This window comes from Triturus cristatus, chromosome 7, assembly GCF_964204655.1.
Source record: "Triturus cristatus chromosome 7, aTriCri1.1, whole genome shotgun sequence".
NCBI lineage: Eukaryota > Metazoa > Chordata > Amphibia > Caudata > Salamandridae > Triturus > Triturus cristatus.
In genome coordinates, this window is record NC_140590.1 from 1,086,442,035 (window position 1) to 1,086,460,185 (window position 18,151).

Here is an 18,151-nt window from a genome sequence, read left to right on the forward strand (position 1 = left end):
ACGGTCTCAACTGCAAGGTCCTGCAGATAGAAAAGTGTGTTGAGCAGTTCAGATGGATTGAGGAACACTTCATTTAATTGAAAGAGGAGGCACTATGAAATATACTGTGCAGATATTTTCCTCTTTCAGTTTCGCTTATTTACGACCTGAGGTGCAGGGAGAAAAAGATGAGGTTATGCGCATGTTCCAAAGCTAGGATTAAAACCAGGTTTTAAGTTATTTTACCAGATCTCTTTTTTCTGTTGCCGTAAAAACATATTTAATCAAAGCAGCCACAATTGTTCACTTCCAACATGTCAACTACAATTTCTATGGAACAAATAGGTGCTTGAAAGTAAACTGTAACAGTTTTGTTGCACCATCTTAAGATGAAGTGGGCTGTGCGTGGTGAGTACTACATCTAGCTACAGAATGCTCGCCACTTACTATGAGGAGTGTTAGGAGTCAAGAGTTCAAATCTGCCAAACATCCTTCTGATGTTGCTAAAACAGAATAACATGGAATATGTACTACTGCCATGTTTTTATAGTGCTTCGAAATAGGCAAAGTATGTTATATAAAAACAAGTAATTTGTGTGCATTGGCAGAGATACAATCCCTGTCTCTATAATGGGTTACAGACATGCCTGTTCTCAGTGGTGTGCGGTGCGAAGAAGTGAAAGGCAGTCTGTGTTGTATGAGGGACCAACAAGCCAAGGCCTGCCTTCAGAAAACTTGCTGAATCCCCTGTGAACTTCTTCAAATAGACCAGTGTTAACTGTGTGAAATATTACTTTCTGCAGTGCCATGGTGACAAGAGACATAGAGTGCCCGAAGACAATAAATGTACATAACTATGAGCCCTGAAAATTTACTACACATGGTTTTATAATGTGTTTATCTGAAGGTGACTTTATTGCATTTTAATTTAATATATCTAACACTTACCACCCCTGACGAGGCACTGAAACTATTCACAATGGGTAAGCTACTGTGCATCACAAGATTACAGGTTAATTCAATGGTCAGTGTTTGGCCATGTTTGGTTATTGGGATTAGCCTTATGCAATCAAGGACACCCTTTTATGGGTTGACACAAGTTTCTTTGTGGTAGAGTACATTAATAGGAGTTGGATGTAATAATTTATGGGAGTATGCGAGTTCATGCTAATGGCAGTTGGATCAGTGGATATATGTATTCAAAGAAGCAGGTTATTTTCTGTGAGGTGAGGGTGGATAGTACAATAATAGGGAGTAGGCAGAAAGCCATGCAGTGTAGAGTAGGCCACACTCAGACAGAGCAAAGCATACAGAGACTGGAGAGTAAGAGAGGCTCATTTACAAGAAAGGAATAAAAGAGAAACAATCACTAGTTTTAATTCAAGGTCAGTTTTTCATTCATAGTTTTAGGAATATAGAAGTGTCTTTTTGAGATAGCATGCAATCTGAGGATAGGAAAATTATTTTCATGTGGGATACCCTATTGCCCTGTAGCTTTTGTATAGCACCTCATCTCCAAGGCATGCCAGCACTCGAGGAAAAGGATAGAGACCCCTCAGCCCTTTGAGCCCCAAGCCAATGATGATTAAGGCGTGACACCCGACAACAGCGGGTACTGCCAGTGAATCCTTCATCATCAGATGCTCCATGGGATCACTGGATGGCTTTGTATATACTATTATGGTCGTAAGTGTAAGAGAAGGTCCAGAGGTCCTGGTCCTGGACGATGTTGCCAATATTTGTCAACAATAGGTGGGGGAGATAAGCTTGAGGCACTGGACCCTTCTAGCCTCATATATACAACGGTTCAAAGAGAATTTGAGCGATGTCCACTCATTTATTTAATGCTCCCAAAAAGAATTATGTTTGATTCTAATATTGAGTTTGGAAGAAAGGACAATTTGGTTTTTGCATGTTTCTAGCTCTCCAGGAAAGTTGAGGTTTTGATGGAAGAGCTGATAATGGATGTGAGTGAATGGCTGATTGTGGTTTCTCCTAGTACATAGATGTAGTGGGGGTATGGGTCTGTGCAGCACCGTGAGTGGATTCACTTCATGATTGAGGTTGTGTCTTCGTTGGGCTCCATTTGGTTAGATGTTTGGCCTTGTTGTTGGTGGTGGACATCTGGCTGATGAGATCCTATGGATGGGGCTCTGGATCAGCATTGCTGTAGATTGCTATTTTGTTGCAGTAGAAGTGAGAGAGGTTGTTGCAGAGGTCTTCGGAGGAGGTAGTTGTGTAGGTTGTGGCTGCAGGGTTTAAGAATCCTTTAAGGATTGGTAATACTTCTTTGCAGTTGTTGGAGCTGGCCTCAATTCTCAATGACAGGGCCCTTTTGTTTGATTCCCTTGGTCAGTAGTAGTGGTGCCTGAATGTGAGTACGTAGGGCCTAATTGCGATTCCTTAAATGCAATTCAATAAGCAATATAAAATAGCTATTTCACTATTTGGGGTCGCAAATTACCGTAAAACTTTGAAAAATGCACTAAAGTGCATTTTTCAAAGTTACATGTTACACACACACATGCCCTTGGGGCATGTGTGTGCTCTACATGGGTGCACAATCCAATTTTAGGGGTGCAACAGGGTGTCCTTTTGGCACCATTGCACCCTTCAAATTACATGCGCGATTTGCGAGTACCTATTTGGTTCCATGAATAGGAATCCATTCCTTCATTGCGAGTCGCAATTTGCGAGTCGCAATTAAGTAATGTTTAGGATTTGCTAATTTCATAGCGATTCCTACATGCATAGGCTTTTGTGATTCCTTAATAATCACAATTAAGAAATCATAATAGCCTTCCTTGATGCCTGTGCCAGTTAGAGTACTTTGTGCGGTGAGTCCATGACAATGCCCATCGCAATGCAGCACAATTGATCAGAATATTTAAAGTAGAAACCTCTAATCCATATACAACCTGCTGGTGATGACACCGCTTCCAATGTCTCTCCCAATACCCCACTCTAGTATCATACTAGAGTGGTTTAGGGTAGTATTATTTAAATAGCTCATTTCTCAGGCCTGAATCTCTGGTTTTTGGGTAGAATTTTCAACAGCAATGCATTGTCCTGTATCTTGTCTTATGTGTCATGCGCCAGCCCTCCCTACTATGCTGTTTCTGCCTCCGCGTTTCAAACATAACTGGTCTTTCAAATTAAAACATTTGAAAAGCCTGATTTACGAACTGCATATAGTAGTATGTAAAATATTACTACAGTTGTACTACTTATTTACTTAAAAATGCACCTCACAATCCTACAGGTGGAAATCTTCACCACCACCTCTACTACCTTTTAAATGTGGAGATCTCCACATGAGCAAGTTTACTATTTAGACAACAATGTGAGAGGGAACAGAGAGTATTACTGGACAATAGTGAATACCCACAACAAAATAGCAGGGATTTATGGAGGGACATACTTGTACAAACAAGCACTCACAAAAGTGTAAGACCATTACTATTCACAAACTACACTTCTAAATTAACCACAGTCTCAAAGACAACAAAGCAGTTGTAAAAATGTTTTCCAGTCCATCCTTGGAGTGAGTCAAGAACCACTCACATGTACTGCAACATATTGCCTTTCAATATAATGGTGACAGGGACTTAAAAAACACCCTATTGTAAATAATGTAAATAATTACATTATTTTGACTTTTAATGTAGATATATGCAATTGAATTTACTATTAAATGGTTATTTTACATTTAAATGCATACATTTTATTTATAACTAAAAAATAAGGCACTTTAACATAAATGTTTAATTTTTTGCTACAAAAGTAGAATTATTTTAAATTCATTCAAAACATATATACTTATATTTTACTAAATAATAATACAATTTTTAAAATGATAATGACACTGGAAAAAATGTATAAATTAAATAATATATTTTAATGATTTAATTATTTTATGAACAGTTAGTTTGTTATTTTATACAGTAAATAATGGTATAAAGGAAAAGATACACAATAAATTCAGAGTAGAGTACATTTAATTACCCTCTCTTCAAATAATTACTTCTTGATGAATTAAATCAATACACGTTTTATATATAATCTACATTAATGACGGTTCCTAGTCCAAGAAAGGCAAAAGCATAAAAATGACATATCACAACATTTATATACAAAATCATAAAGACATGAATGTATAATATAATAACCCTACAAAAATTATTTACAATGGTGTCCTCCTTACAGTTCTAGACGGACCACTCAGAGGTAGTCCAGATGACACACAAACAATCAATCAAATAGTATTTCTCATTTTAGTGTGACATCCTGAAATTCAAAACCGATACTATAGTTCCATCGACTCCTCCATAGCAGTGTCTACGTGACCACGTTTCAGCCTTACAATTCCTTAGGCCTCCTCAGGACAGGGTCAATACATTACTGTACAAAAATAAAACAACAAAATACCAAAAATTACTTCAGTCCTCAAGCGTTTGCGGAGCCAGCTGAATGGCGGATGGATACTGCCCAGACAACCTTCACCAAAAATGCGCAAAACACCTGTGCCCGTCCTTCTCCTTATTCCAAAGTGGTACGATACTCAGCGACAATAATAATTGTTATATCCAGCAGAGGACCTCCAACAAGGGTACCGACCCTCTCTTAGAACCCGCACAAGTGGTTTAAAAAGCGTAGGACAGTGTAAAGAGCGGGAGGAATATAAATAAATAAATCAAGCAAAGAAGACCCTAAAACCAAAACCAATAGTGCCCAAGTGACAGTGAAACCAAACTCAATAAGACTTACATATCTATTGTCAATGACTAGACCACAAATTACACGGTATGCAGTGTCTAAATCACAAAGTGCACAATATGCAGCAATCCAAAACTTTCTCTGCAGGTTGGGCGCACAGCACCTACAAAATCAGACAATTCTATTATCAGCCACCTCTCCAGTCACCACGGAACAGTACAACATGGTGGTATATCTAGGCGCTTACCTCCCAGCGCGGGCGCTGGCGTTCCTTCCTTGGAAATTCAGTAACCTGCGCACCAATCTATATCGCGTACGTCTCGGGAAATAATCAACGTCGCCTACATAAAGGAGACACATAAGATACAAATAAACCCCCCGCGCAATACATCTAAAAACCTTGCATATACTCCAGAGTGGGACTAGAAATACGTATCAACCGGCTCTCGTTCAATCCTCACTTACTTCACAGTTAGTCTCTCGGGAGTCTATCACCTCTCTTCCTCTTCCGCACCCGTTTCCGCCGCCATCTAACTAATGCGTCTTAAGTAACCTCCTTCCCAGGGCGTCCGGGGTCATGTTTCCAAATCATAGACATGGAAATGGGACTGTGTGTCTATCTACGCGTATATCCAAACAAACCGACCAGTCGAGGCAGATAACTAACCTCGCACAAACCTGCATTTATCAAAAAACACAAGATCACCGAAGAATAAGTGAAAAACATTTTTTTAAACAATTAAGACCTACACAAATTAATAATCAAAACCTACCCCAGGTCAAAATGTCACAGGGGAGGACCTCGCTCAGCCACCACACATAACATTCTCATCAGGAATGTACACATGATAGAATCAATGGACTTACATCTCCGGAAGGGTATCTGGGCAGACCCAAACCATCGGACTATCTCAACCACACGGAGGACATGAAGAACACAAACATGTTAAGACATTCATATTATATATATAGTATCAAAATTACAGTTATACAAAAACAGTACACTTCATGACAACCATGATGCTAGATGACTAAAGCATATACCACAGAAGGCATCTCGGAAATTCATACAGTATAGCATCTCCTCAGTTCGACAGATTCACTCTCATTCCCTTCTTAATTGGCCTATATACAATACACAATAATACTTTAATACGCACATCCTCAAATTAATGCCCAAATCTCATCACGATCATTGAATCCCAGTGTAGAGGTCTGATATCTCTCTATCATCCATGCCTCTAAACGGTTCAACTGATTTTGCAGAGTTATTTTATTGGGTGCCTTCACCACCACAAGGACAGACCATTTAAAGTCACTCTCATCGTGAACCACATCCAAATAATGTTGTACCATAGGAGCCCCTATGGTCTTACAACGTATGCAGTATTTATGTTGTAAAATCCGCATCTTGATAGCTTGTGTAGTCTGCCCAATATACGTTTTTTTGCATGGGCATGTAACTGAATACACCACGTTTTTTGTGTTACAGTTGGAAAAACACAACTGAGCATGTTGTCTGTTTTTAATTTCCACATATTTAGAGTCTTCAGTATGTGGGCATGCTGCACACCCATTACACCGAAAATGCCCTATTATGGCCAGTAAGCCTAACATTCCATGCCAGGTGGTGGGGGCTCACGTGTTGCCTTCACCAGATCATTTCTCAAGTTTCTCCCTCTACGAAAGGCGAACAAAGGCTTAGGTATGTTCAGATGTTCGAGTAGCCTCATATTCTTCAAAATAATTTGTTTTACCTTATTCGCCTTAGGGTTGAACGTGAGTACACATATCAGTTGTTCAGACTCTTGTTTGTTTTTGGGGGTAAGTAAACTTTCCCTAGGGGTATACCAGGCTCTTTTGAGTCCTGCTCTTACCAGCTTCCTAGGGTATCCTCTAATGATCAGTTTATTTTGGAGAGTCTTTGCATTTTTAAAGTAATCATTTTTATCAGTGCAGTTTCGACGGACTCTCAAAAACTGCTCGTAGGGCAAATAGTCCTTGAGATTCCGTGGATGTCCTGACGTGTACTCCAACAGGGTATTTCGATCAGTCGACTTAGTATATAGGTCGACCTCCAACCTACCATCCTTATCCATAATCCAAACATCCAAGAAATTAATACGTTTATTGCTAGATGTCATAGTGAATTTCAAATCCTTTGTACGGGCATTCAGCCAAAGATGAAATTGATCTAGTTCCTCTTGTGACCCCTTCCATATCATGAATACATCATCGATGAAGCGAACCCATTCCAGAATGTGATCTTTGAATGGGGTCGCTTCATGGAAGATGTATTTCATTTCAAAATAATCCATCACTAAATTGGCAATTTCAGGGGCTAAACAACAACCCATCCCTACACCTTTAACATGCAGAAACAAATCATTTTTAAAAGCAAAAAACTTATTTTTCAAACAAATACGGGCCAAAGAAATCAAGAAATCTGTCGGTACATGATGGGGCCTTGGTCTCTGGTCAAGCACCGAGGTCATGACCATCAGTGCTTCGTCTTGGGCTATGTTAGTATATAGACTCTCGATGTCGAAGGATACCAACAATTGTTGGGATCCATCAAACATCGAGAGTTCTATCTTGGAAATAAGATCCATCGTCTCTCGAATATATGCTCTTGTTTCTGTTACAAAGGGCTTTAAGAAAACATCAATATATTTTGCCAATGGCTCTAAAATAGATCCACAGGCTGCAATAATCGGCCTGCCAGGCGGTTGGGATGCATTTTTATGCACTTTGGGGAGTACATATATATTCGGGGTCTTCTGATCAGTGGAATTCAGATATTCATATTCTTTCTTACTGAGAAATCCTGACGCCATAGCCTCTGTTGTGAGATGCAGTATCTGTGCTCTTAGTCTCGCTGTAGGGTTCTCTGTAATTGAACAATTATGTTCCACATTACTTAATTGACATATAATTTCCTCGTCATATATCTTAGTATCCCATAGCACTATCCCCCCACCCTTATCATCTTGTTTGATAATGGTGAGGGGATTACAGGACAATGCCTTTAAGGCCAATTGTTCCTGTTTAGAGAAATTAGATCTAAATGTAATATGCTTAGTATTAAGTTGATCTATTTCGCGCTTCATCTGGCATAGCCATACGTTGGGGACAAAGAGAAGATTTTTTCTTTAACCCACTAATGTTAAATTCATGGGCATCATTATAATCAGCGTAGAAAATCTTCAATCTGATTTTCCGTAAAAATTGTAGCAACTCGGTTTTAGTATCAACGGGATTCTGTACTACCGTGGGAACAAAGGATAAACCTTTTTGAAGTATTCTCAATGCCACATCAGATAAGGAGTGTTTGGATTAATTATATACTGGCATCAACTGCATATTAGTATGATTATCACTCACATCAATGTGCTCTAACGCCTCTACACCCTGTGCCGTGTCCTGAATAACCCTTGTTCCTGATTCTGTTGCATGGGTGTACGCCATCCTCCTCTGTATCCTCGTCCCCTGTTCCCTCCTCTGTCTAAAAAAGGGGGGGGTTATTATTTACTCTTGGATACTGATAGTATGGTTGGTATGTCGAATATGGTTGAAAGAATGGTCCTGCCCTCAGATCGGAATCTGAGGAGGATTCTGAAAAGGTAACAAATTTAGTACGTGCTCTCCCTCGAAATGGTAGATTTAGGCTACTAGGATTGTTATTCTTGAAAAAATCTTCCTTCAAGTAAGGATATACCCACTCCAATTTAAAGTTTTTTATATCTTTCACCACTTTGGACGTTTTCAAATTTACTGTGTGAGTCTTGAAGTCTATCAAGGTTTTCTCTATAGCTTCTAACAATGCTTTAGCATCTACTATGGTGGTTTCTCCCCCAATCTCTTCCTCTAGTTTCTTAATTTCTTTTAGTTCCTCCTCGCTGATTCTCAGTGCCGTCAGGTGGAAATCTTCACCACCACCTCTACTACCTTTTAAATGTGGAGATCTCCATATGAGCAAGTTTACTATTTAGACAACAATGTGAGAGGGAACAGAGAGTATTACTGGACAATAGTGAATACCCACAACAAAATAGCAGGGATTTATGAAGGGCCATACTTGTACAAACAAGCACTCACAAAAGTGTAAGACCATTACTATTCACAAACTACACTTCTAAATTAACCACAGTCTCAAAGACAACAAAGCAGTTGTAAAAATGTTTTCCAGTCCATTCTTGGAGTAAGTCTAGAACCACTCACATGTACTGCAACATATTGCCTTTCAATTTAATGGTGACAGGGACTTAAAAAACACCCTATTGTAAATAAAGTAAATAATTACATTATTTTGATTTTTAATGTAGATATATGCAATTGAATTTACTGTTAAATGGTTATTTTACATTTAAATGCATACATTTTATTCATAACCAAAAAATAAGGCACTTTAACATAAATGTTTAAACTTTTGCTACAAAAATAGAATTATTTTAAATTCATTCAAAACATATATACTTATATTTTACTAAATAATAATACAATTTTTAAAATGATAATGACACTGGAAAAAATGTATAAATTAAATAATATATTTTAATGATTTAATTATTTTATGAACAGTTAGTTTGTTATAACATTTTATTTTATTAGTTCAAGATTAACAATAGTTATTTATTTAATTAACATTTTTATTTTTCATTAAAACTTGTTTTTAATATATTTTTTTTTTTTGAATAATTGCTAGTTATTACTTTTCCCAATACTTTATTATAGGGACTTTTCGGCACCGGTGGTGGTGGTGATGTGTCCGCTTACAAGTGAAAAGTTACTAGAACTAACTTCACACTTGAAAATTAAGTCTTAGATAGCTCCTCCCTGTACATCTATGGCTTAAGGAGATGGAGACTTGTAGGTCTGTACTAATGTGTACGTCTACATTTGGAAACGTTTACCAGCAGAAAAGGTGTAGATTTACACCTAGCTATTTGCATAATTGTATACGTGAGTAAATCTACATGTGTAAATGAATTTCTGTAAATATAGCCCCAAGTGTCAGAGTTCATATGTATTGAAGAGTGGTGACTTTTACAGTGTAAATGTTCACAATCTATGAGATTATTATTTATTGTATGTGCAGTAGTATATAACACTGATGCATTTATACTGCTCTCTTGTGTATTATCATGAGGTTAACTGTGCACAGATTAAAGCTTGAATTTTTGTAGATGCTTTAAATCATGTGTTACTCAGGACAAACAGCCAAATTTATGTCCACAATGGCTGAGGTATTTACCACACCCAGTAATTACCATTACCCATGGGTGAGGTATTTACAGCACCTGGGGAGTACCATTACCCAGTGGTGAAGTACCTAAAGAGTGAGGCAGATATCTCCTTATTGAAATGTTTTACTTGAATTGAGGTATAACATGGAATTGATAATTGACATATTTCAACATCAAATATAGTGAGGTAGGAACTCATTGAGGGTTGCGGCAGTCAGACATTTTACTGAACAAAGGGACTTAGATAGAACTGTTGGATGTACAGATTCTCATCTAAGACCTCATGGATGGTGAAGATTGTGCTTTGCTCATGTTGCTAAATTTATTTGTGGCTCTTACCAGGGTGGATCACAATATTTTGATTGAAAGAATGAAGAAGTTGATGTAGATGGCTGGGGAAGGAGATACATTTGTTCAGTCCTTTTTAGGGGATCGACTAGTCAGAACTTGTTTAGGAGATACATCATTCGTTCAAGAAAAGGTCATGTTTGGGTACCTTCAGGGCTCTTGGCTATCCTGTACCTTACTTATCATATATAAAACACATGCACAAACTACTATAAGCATCAAAAGCCAAATTCCACAGCTATACCAAGGTCTACTGAATAGTGCTCTGTATTTTTAAATATTTAGTGAATGCAAGGAAAAAGTGATGGACTTCTCCCTACGGTATAGGTAAAATTATTGTGCTAGGGAGCTTTCGTAATGCTTACCCCTAGTGCAACACCAACATGCTTCTTCCTCCTCACTTCTTACAGAATGATCCCAGCCTCTCTGCTTGAATAGTTTAAAAATAATACTGTACCAAATATGCACTTATTAATTTACTTTCCTGTTTTCACTTACAAGAATTCCAAAGGCTGACCTTCACTGAGAGAGAATTCATAATTCTTACAATCCAATTTTGAGAGATGTTTGCAAGTAGAAGGGAACTTTTGAGGTAAAGCACTGCCTTTTCAACTGACTATTGCAAAAATGTAGGCAGGGCAAGATTACGTGTTCAAAGGCCTATTTACAAATGCTTCACTCGTAAGTCCATGGCTACCTGTCATAATGTCAGCAACATACAGAGGAGAACGAGGGTTGTAGGTGAAGGCCTCCTTAAAGCCCTGCAATAAATGTGTTTTTCAAATTGTGAACACCTCTGCAGATGGCCTTGCACTCAACATTGTAAAACAAAACACATTTTTAAAGCAAGCACCAGCAAATTAAAGCAGTCTCTGTGATTTAATGTATAAGTACTGAAACTCTTAATTAAAAAGTGAATCTAAGGAAAATAGAAATAATGGAGAATGGAATGCCTCAATTAATCTCAGCCACTGACAGTTACTTGGTGCATTTTCCAGTCCATCTACTATTGATCACCATGCAACCTCAGGCAGAATCTAGCCATATGCAAATTAGTCTTGCTATTGCTACAATGAGACAGTCCAATCTGACCTACCAGGCTATGTCCCCAATACAAGTTAACAGTTGGCCATTCAGAATGGACTATTCCCTTTGGCGCAGGAACAAGGCTGATTGACACATAGATGATCTGTGTCTGAAATGACATAGTTGGTCAAAGTGATGGACGAGATTGGGACTTGAATGATTGCAATTGGCTGAATCATTTTGCAAGTATTCCATCCACATCAATTGTGTGTTTTTAAGTCAAGTCAAATAACATTATTATGGCAGACTTGTGCCATAAAAGTAAACAATGAAAAGTAGCACGAAATGTGAATTACTAAACATTAAAACCCATTACGCAATACAATTGATATAAAAAAATTCTATAAATAGATGTTTCACTATGAAATATACACAGACACAAGATACAGAAATTGGACCAATTCATAAGCGTGTTGAGGGTCATGATTGCAAGGCGTACAATAATTCTCACAGATATCACCAACAATAAGAATTAAGACACTAAAGTGCAAAAATACAATTAAGTGCATAAAACATCAGACTGCCTCATATACAAAATAGCCTCAGGTGAATACTAAGAAGAAGTAGCCTTCTTCTGAGAAACCACATGGGACCCAAAAATTTGGCAACTGCGTGAGAATCTGATTTAAGTTTTCATAATGCAGTACTATGACTACACGTACCCAGCTGCTTGCAAAGAGGCTTGATCCATTCTTGAAGCAGGCCAGCATAAGCTGGACAGGCAAACAAGACATAGGCTATGGTTTTGTCAGCATTATTGCAAACAGGAAACAGAGCAGAGTTATCATCAGATGCCCACTTACAGGTAGAAGTTTTCAATGGAAGGGCACCCACCCTGAATTGAAAGTAGAGTTTCCTGTCCAGTGGGACAGAATTACAGTCCCAATGGTGTTCCAGGACACTAATGATTTTAAAATCAAGGAACTTTCCTAACAGCGTAGCTCTGGCAGCTATAGCAACATACAATGCATAAGCAAGACCAATATTTGAAAAACAGAACCATTTAAATGAGCCACCCAAAGATTTGGAGAGTAGAAGTTAAATTTTTAAGACACAAAGTTGCGCTAGATACAGATCATTAGAATTCATAGAATCACCTAAATAAGCAAAAATAGCCAATCAAAATACAAAATTAATGAACGAAAAAACTGTTTCTGATCTCCAGTGAGCCACATGATGAGGATCAAAGACATTTATTCCCACTGTCTTTAAAATCTCTGCTTTATAGGCGAGTTAAGGTTAAGCCAGTTATAGCTAATTCACTCAGGCATCTCCACTTAGTAAGAATTAAATGAAGTAGCTGATTTAAAACACATTGCCACCTAAAGTGAGGATGATATGAATGTTTATTGGCTTACATGTACAAGTCAAACACATGTGAGAACCAGAGAATACGAAGAGCTTGCCTATAGGCATAAAATAATATAGGCAACCAATAAAACCTTTAGGTTTCACCAAAGTGAGAGTTGTGATCACTGTAGAGCAGTCAGAGTCTGTAAAATCTAATAGTGCATCAAATATTTATGGTTGATATTGTTGAATGCAGACCATGAATCAAATAAGACCAAATCGCAGACTTAACCCTACCTATATAATACGTTGGCCATTGAAGATCATGAGCAACACATAACAGGCTTTTGGCTTATGCATGGATAGCAAAGGGTCTGTGATAATTATTTTACTAAAAATCCAATTGATTTCCTTTTCTTCTGTCATCTTTTTCCAAGATTGATTAAATTTAGCATAGAGGATTAACAATAGGAGAGATTGCAATATGAACTACTCACCCACGCATACAAGACATTACACAATGAAGGACCAGCGTACCTCAACCAACCTGTGACCTTTAACCAGCCCACCAGGAAATTCAGATCCGGATCCCTTGCCCTGGCTACCACCTGTCTCATCTGCTGGATCTACAACAGAGGCCGCTCCTTCTCCCATCTGGCGGCCAAGACCTGGAACGACCTCCTATTGCACATCAGAGCCTTATCATCACTCCAGAAATTCAGGAACGACCTCAATACTTGGATATTCAACCAATAGAACAGACAGCACTATCCAACAGTGCCTAGAGACACTCAATTGTGAAGCAGCAGCGCTCTGCAAATCCTGATTGATTGATTAATAGAAACATTCATTTTTCTAGCATCTAGCTGTTAAGCCTAACTAAAACCCTGATACTGAGCCCCTACCATTGTGCCAATGCAGATAACATTGGTAGCTCCTAACATTTGGGTTCAATCAGTCGCCATAGGGTTAACGCAATACCTTCCACCATATTGATTGGTAAAACACATCAACCCTTCAGAAGTATATCGGAATATGTGCTATATATTGAAAATTGACCTATTTGCCTGTTTTAAATAAAAAAATCCTATATTTATTCTTGATTGACTTTTCAAACATTTGCAAATCAAACATTCAAAACATATAAATCAACTATGCTGAAAAATCCCTAACACAAATTAATTGTAAAGAGTTTTTTACCACTTCCTTGGCCAGATCCAATGCTGGGTCCTTTACATCATTTAATTGGTTGTCCTAAAACACAAAAAGTCAAACAATGAAAGCGATTATAAAGCACTTTGACTGCTAACAAGTATATAAGCATCAGAATATTGACAGTTTTCCCCGATCCACAAAAAGTGCACTAATAAGCTTAAAAGCATGCCTTGCATTTGGCCACATTCTTAACATTAATTGAACAGATGCAGAGAGTATCAGATAATGTGCAACTAGGAACCAAGCCTAGGCCAGGATAGAGCTGCAATGTTCCTCTCCTCACAAACATTGTTAGTGCAGTTATCATGCATTTTCTGTTTTTATGAAGGTGAGTAAGAGTTGAACAGACTTCAAAGCAATTGGGCTGACAGCCATGGAAATAGCATTTACATTGTGGTAATTAGCACACAGTGCATATACTATGTATTTTTTACCACACAAATATTTACCATGCATATGCCTTTACCACTCATGCCCTTGCCACGCAAGGTGAAGTACTTAAGGTAAGTATAAATGTTTGAGTGTATATACACACACACACACACACACACACACACCCCCACACGCACACACACACACACACACACACACACACACCCACACTCACACACACACACTCATTTCATGCATAAGGTTTACAGTTCAGGAGGATAAAGTCATGTGTGATAATTGGCATAAAGAAAAATGGCAAATAAACATATGACATGAGCAGAAATCTCAGCGGACATGTGCATTATGAATTTAATGAATTTGCTTCATTGCTTCTACATTGATGTGAGTGGCATATTCACATCACCTTGTTGCGCCAGGCCTAGACTCCCATAAATATAGATGGCTAATCCTATTGCCACCACTGTGGAACAACAGTGACTGGCATCTGATTTCATGAATGCACCAATTCTTTACACTACAACATGAACTCCATCGGCCAGGTAGCTTAAAATGTGTTCTGTCAATATCTCGCATGAATTGTATAAGGCCATTGTATTCAATGGTTTTTCATTGTCAAAGCTAAAATGAATATTATTATGTCCAAAGTGTACTGACGATCTGACTGAGGACTAATCTGATATTCTTTGATACACTGTTAATGAATATTGAAACTAATTGAAACATTTTATCATGTAGCTCTACACAGTTGTATTTGTTTCCCCTAGTGATGTCCTTTTTAAAACATGTTTTTATTGTAATTGGTAAAAAGGGGGTCATAGAAATTCCAGTGCATCATTAGTGGCACTCAAAGACCCACCCAGTATCACTCATCCATCGAGATCCTACGATTAAGCCAGCTCCCCCAAGTCCTCTGCAGGGAAGGCCTCCTGCCCCAGGTTCTGGGAGGCAGGTGCAGAGCTCCAGCTGGCAGATACACCTATGCCAGACTATCTAGCAGATCCTGCCATAGATCCAAATTTTGGTCAGCAATATTGTCTGTGTGTACTACCCGTGATCGCCTCTCCTCTGCCACACCCCATTCATGCATGTCTTCCACCCCTTCTGAACCAGTGGCATAGCAGGTTGTATCCAGTGGATAGCCACTCGCCTATTAGAAAGTACCAGCCCCATGAGAGGGAACCAGTGATTTATCTTGGTACCGCATTTAGGCATCAGCATTATCTCACATATATAGTGACTGACACAGGTTTCGACAGGCATCTGTGTGATGTCCCATAGAACCAATATGATCCCTCCCCAAAAGTCCCTATATTTTGCTACAATCATATGCCATTTGGAAAAAGGTTGCCTGAGGAAAACCACATCACCGATAGAGGGGTGCACCCAAAAGAGAATCGACACCTCTGGACCTGTAATGACTCTACCTATATTAAGCTAGTAGAGGGCCCCTGGGGTGTATCCCACCTGTATCCCCACGTAGCGGAAGTGATCTCTCTCACCTGATCTCAGTCAGTGGAAGTTGGATGGTTAAGCATGTCCTAGGGCAGCCAGGGGAAACAGTGCAGCTTTCTCTTTATTGACCTACAGGCCAGACACTGCTCTGAATTTTTTCATAATCGATAGCAACACCCCACATTATCCCTCCAGATGCGAGATGTAGATGTGCGTGTCAAGTCAAGTCAAAGTCCACTTTATTCGATTAATTAAAATCATAAAAGTATTCTACAACAAATATCATACAATTCATATAAAACAGTATTAAACAATTGGTAAATTTAAAAAGTAGGTTAAAAAGGCATTATTTACACAAAATTCATTACAAGTTGCACTCAGCTTTGCAATGAACGTGGATTCAAATATCTATCCTCAACTGTTCTTCCAATCTTAGCCTTGATCTCTTGCATCTGACGGATGCGGCCAAAAAACTAGCAGTGCAGTACATGATTATAGGAGAAAGCGACATCTGTAAATATAACAACGCAGGCTTATACTGGATAAAACCCAACTCCTTCAGAATAGATTTTAAATATCTGGTACGAGGTTCATGATAAAAGGAACAAAAGAACAGAAAATGGGCATTATCCTGAATAGAGAAACCATCGCATTTGCATGGAGACGATTCCTCGAGCTTGCACCAGTCTTTCTCGTCCCACAGTACTATATAAATTTGATTAAACCGAAATTTGGATAAAAGCCATCTATGAAAGGAATTGGTTACCACTGTTAAATAAGGAGCCAGCTCACAGGATGGGGTTATCAATACATGAGCCCTCACAGAGGGTTTACATAAATCATAAGCTTCGCGCTCGGCCATACGTATTCTAAAAAAATTGGTCTTCACCCACGGCAAATCAGCTTTACACAGAGCTTCTGGGCTACTAAAGATTTCAGGGCGTCCCAGAAGTGCTGCCGTAGATTCAATATAAGACAGCCACTGAATATCCCTCCTGTGATCTAGTGCAAGACAATCTTTGATGATCCGATGATTAAGACTAAGGTTCGGGTTAAGCCAGAGCTTAATCCACATCAAGAGTGGAGCTAGATTGATTGTGTCTAGAATGTAGCCCATCCCCAACTCAAGATGTACTGAGTGGGTAGCAGTTGACTGGGGTAAACCCAACAATGAACGAAGAAATTTATTTTCCTCTATCTGGATGCTTTTTGAATTAACATAACCCCAGACAGCTGCACCATATCTAGCGATTGCGACTGTCTTGGCTTTGTAGACGGACAGAATAGCCTCCATAGGTTTCCCCCCCAATCTCCTAGAAAACCCCAGGATTGCAGCATATGAACTTCTTACCGCGTTCATTTTAGATGTTAGCTGCGGTGTCCAAGTTCCCCTTTGGTCAAAAATCACACCCAAATATGTAAAGACTTTGACACTTGTGATCACCTCTCCATCGCAAAAGAAGGCTTTTTCTTTACGCTTACCACATCCTACTGACATGGTATGCGATTTATTTTTGTTGATCACCAGGTGCGCCCCCCATGCTCGGGATATCCTTTGTGGCAGACGTTAGGTAGCCCTCCAAAGAGTTCACGTAAAGCGTGAACAACATTGGCGCCAGGATGCATCCCTGGCGGACCCCTCTAGTTGATCTGAAACTCTCGGTACACTTTCCGTCGGTGGTCATTCTAATGCGGGCCCTCAGATCTTTGTGGAGCTCCGCCAGAAAGTGTACCAAGGAACTATCGAGGCCCATCTTCAGGAGCATTGCCCACAGCTTAGATCTATTAACAAGATCAAAGGCTGTGGACAAGTCCATGAAGCCAAGGAATAAACTACCCCCTTTTGCTCTGGTGTATTTAGAGAGTATGAGGTGGAGGTTGAGGCATTTGTCCTCAGTACTCCTCCCTGACCTAAAGCCAAATTGTGCCTCGGACAGGATGTTGTTCCCCTTAGCCCACGCAGAAATCCTCGCCAGGACAGCCTTTCCTAGGATTTTTACCGAGGAGTCCAACAGCGATATTTGTCTATAGCATTTTGGATCTCCTCTCTGCCCTTTTTTGAATATTGGGACAATTGTAGCTAAAGACCAGTACTGAGGGAATCCCACTACAGCAGCAGCGTTAAAAACTCTTGTTAAAATATTAGCCCAAAACAGCGGATTTGCCCTGAACATATCCGCTGGCACTCCATCGGGGCCCGGGGCCTTGCGTCCTGCTGTCTCCTCTATGGCTCTAAGTACCTCACTGGTATCAAATCTCACGGGCTCCAGGGGGATCTCATTAGTAGGGATTGTGAAAGGTTCCGGCTCCCTGTTGCTGTCATAAATTTTTTCGAAATGTCGAAGCCAGTCCTCCTCTGAAATGTTTAATTCTAGCACTGAGTTTTGGACACCTGTAAGTAATGGGGAATTAATTATTGTCCAAAA

The 18,151-nt window shown here is 39.2% G+C and overlaps 1 protein-coding gene across 1 annotated transcript in view; it reads right to left on the minus strand.

The window, feature by feature from the left end:
* The window catches only part of LOC146811137 (uncharacterized), a 289,135-nt gene that overhangs the window by 132,177 nt on the left and 138,807 nt on the right, over nucleotides 1-18,151 (minus strand). Inside the window, exon 6 of the mRNA XM_085618205.1 lies at nucleotides 13,866-13,919. Within this exon, the coding sequence (XP_085474331.1) occupies nucleotides 13,866-13,919 (54 nt within the window). The remainder of the gene's footprint in view (nucleotides 1-13,865; nucleotides 13,920-18,151) is intronic.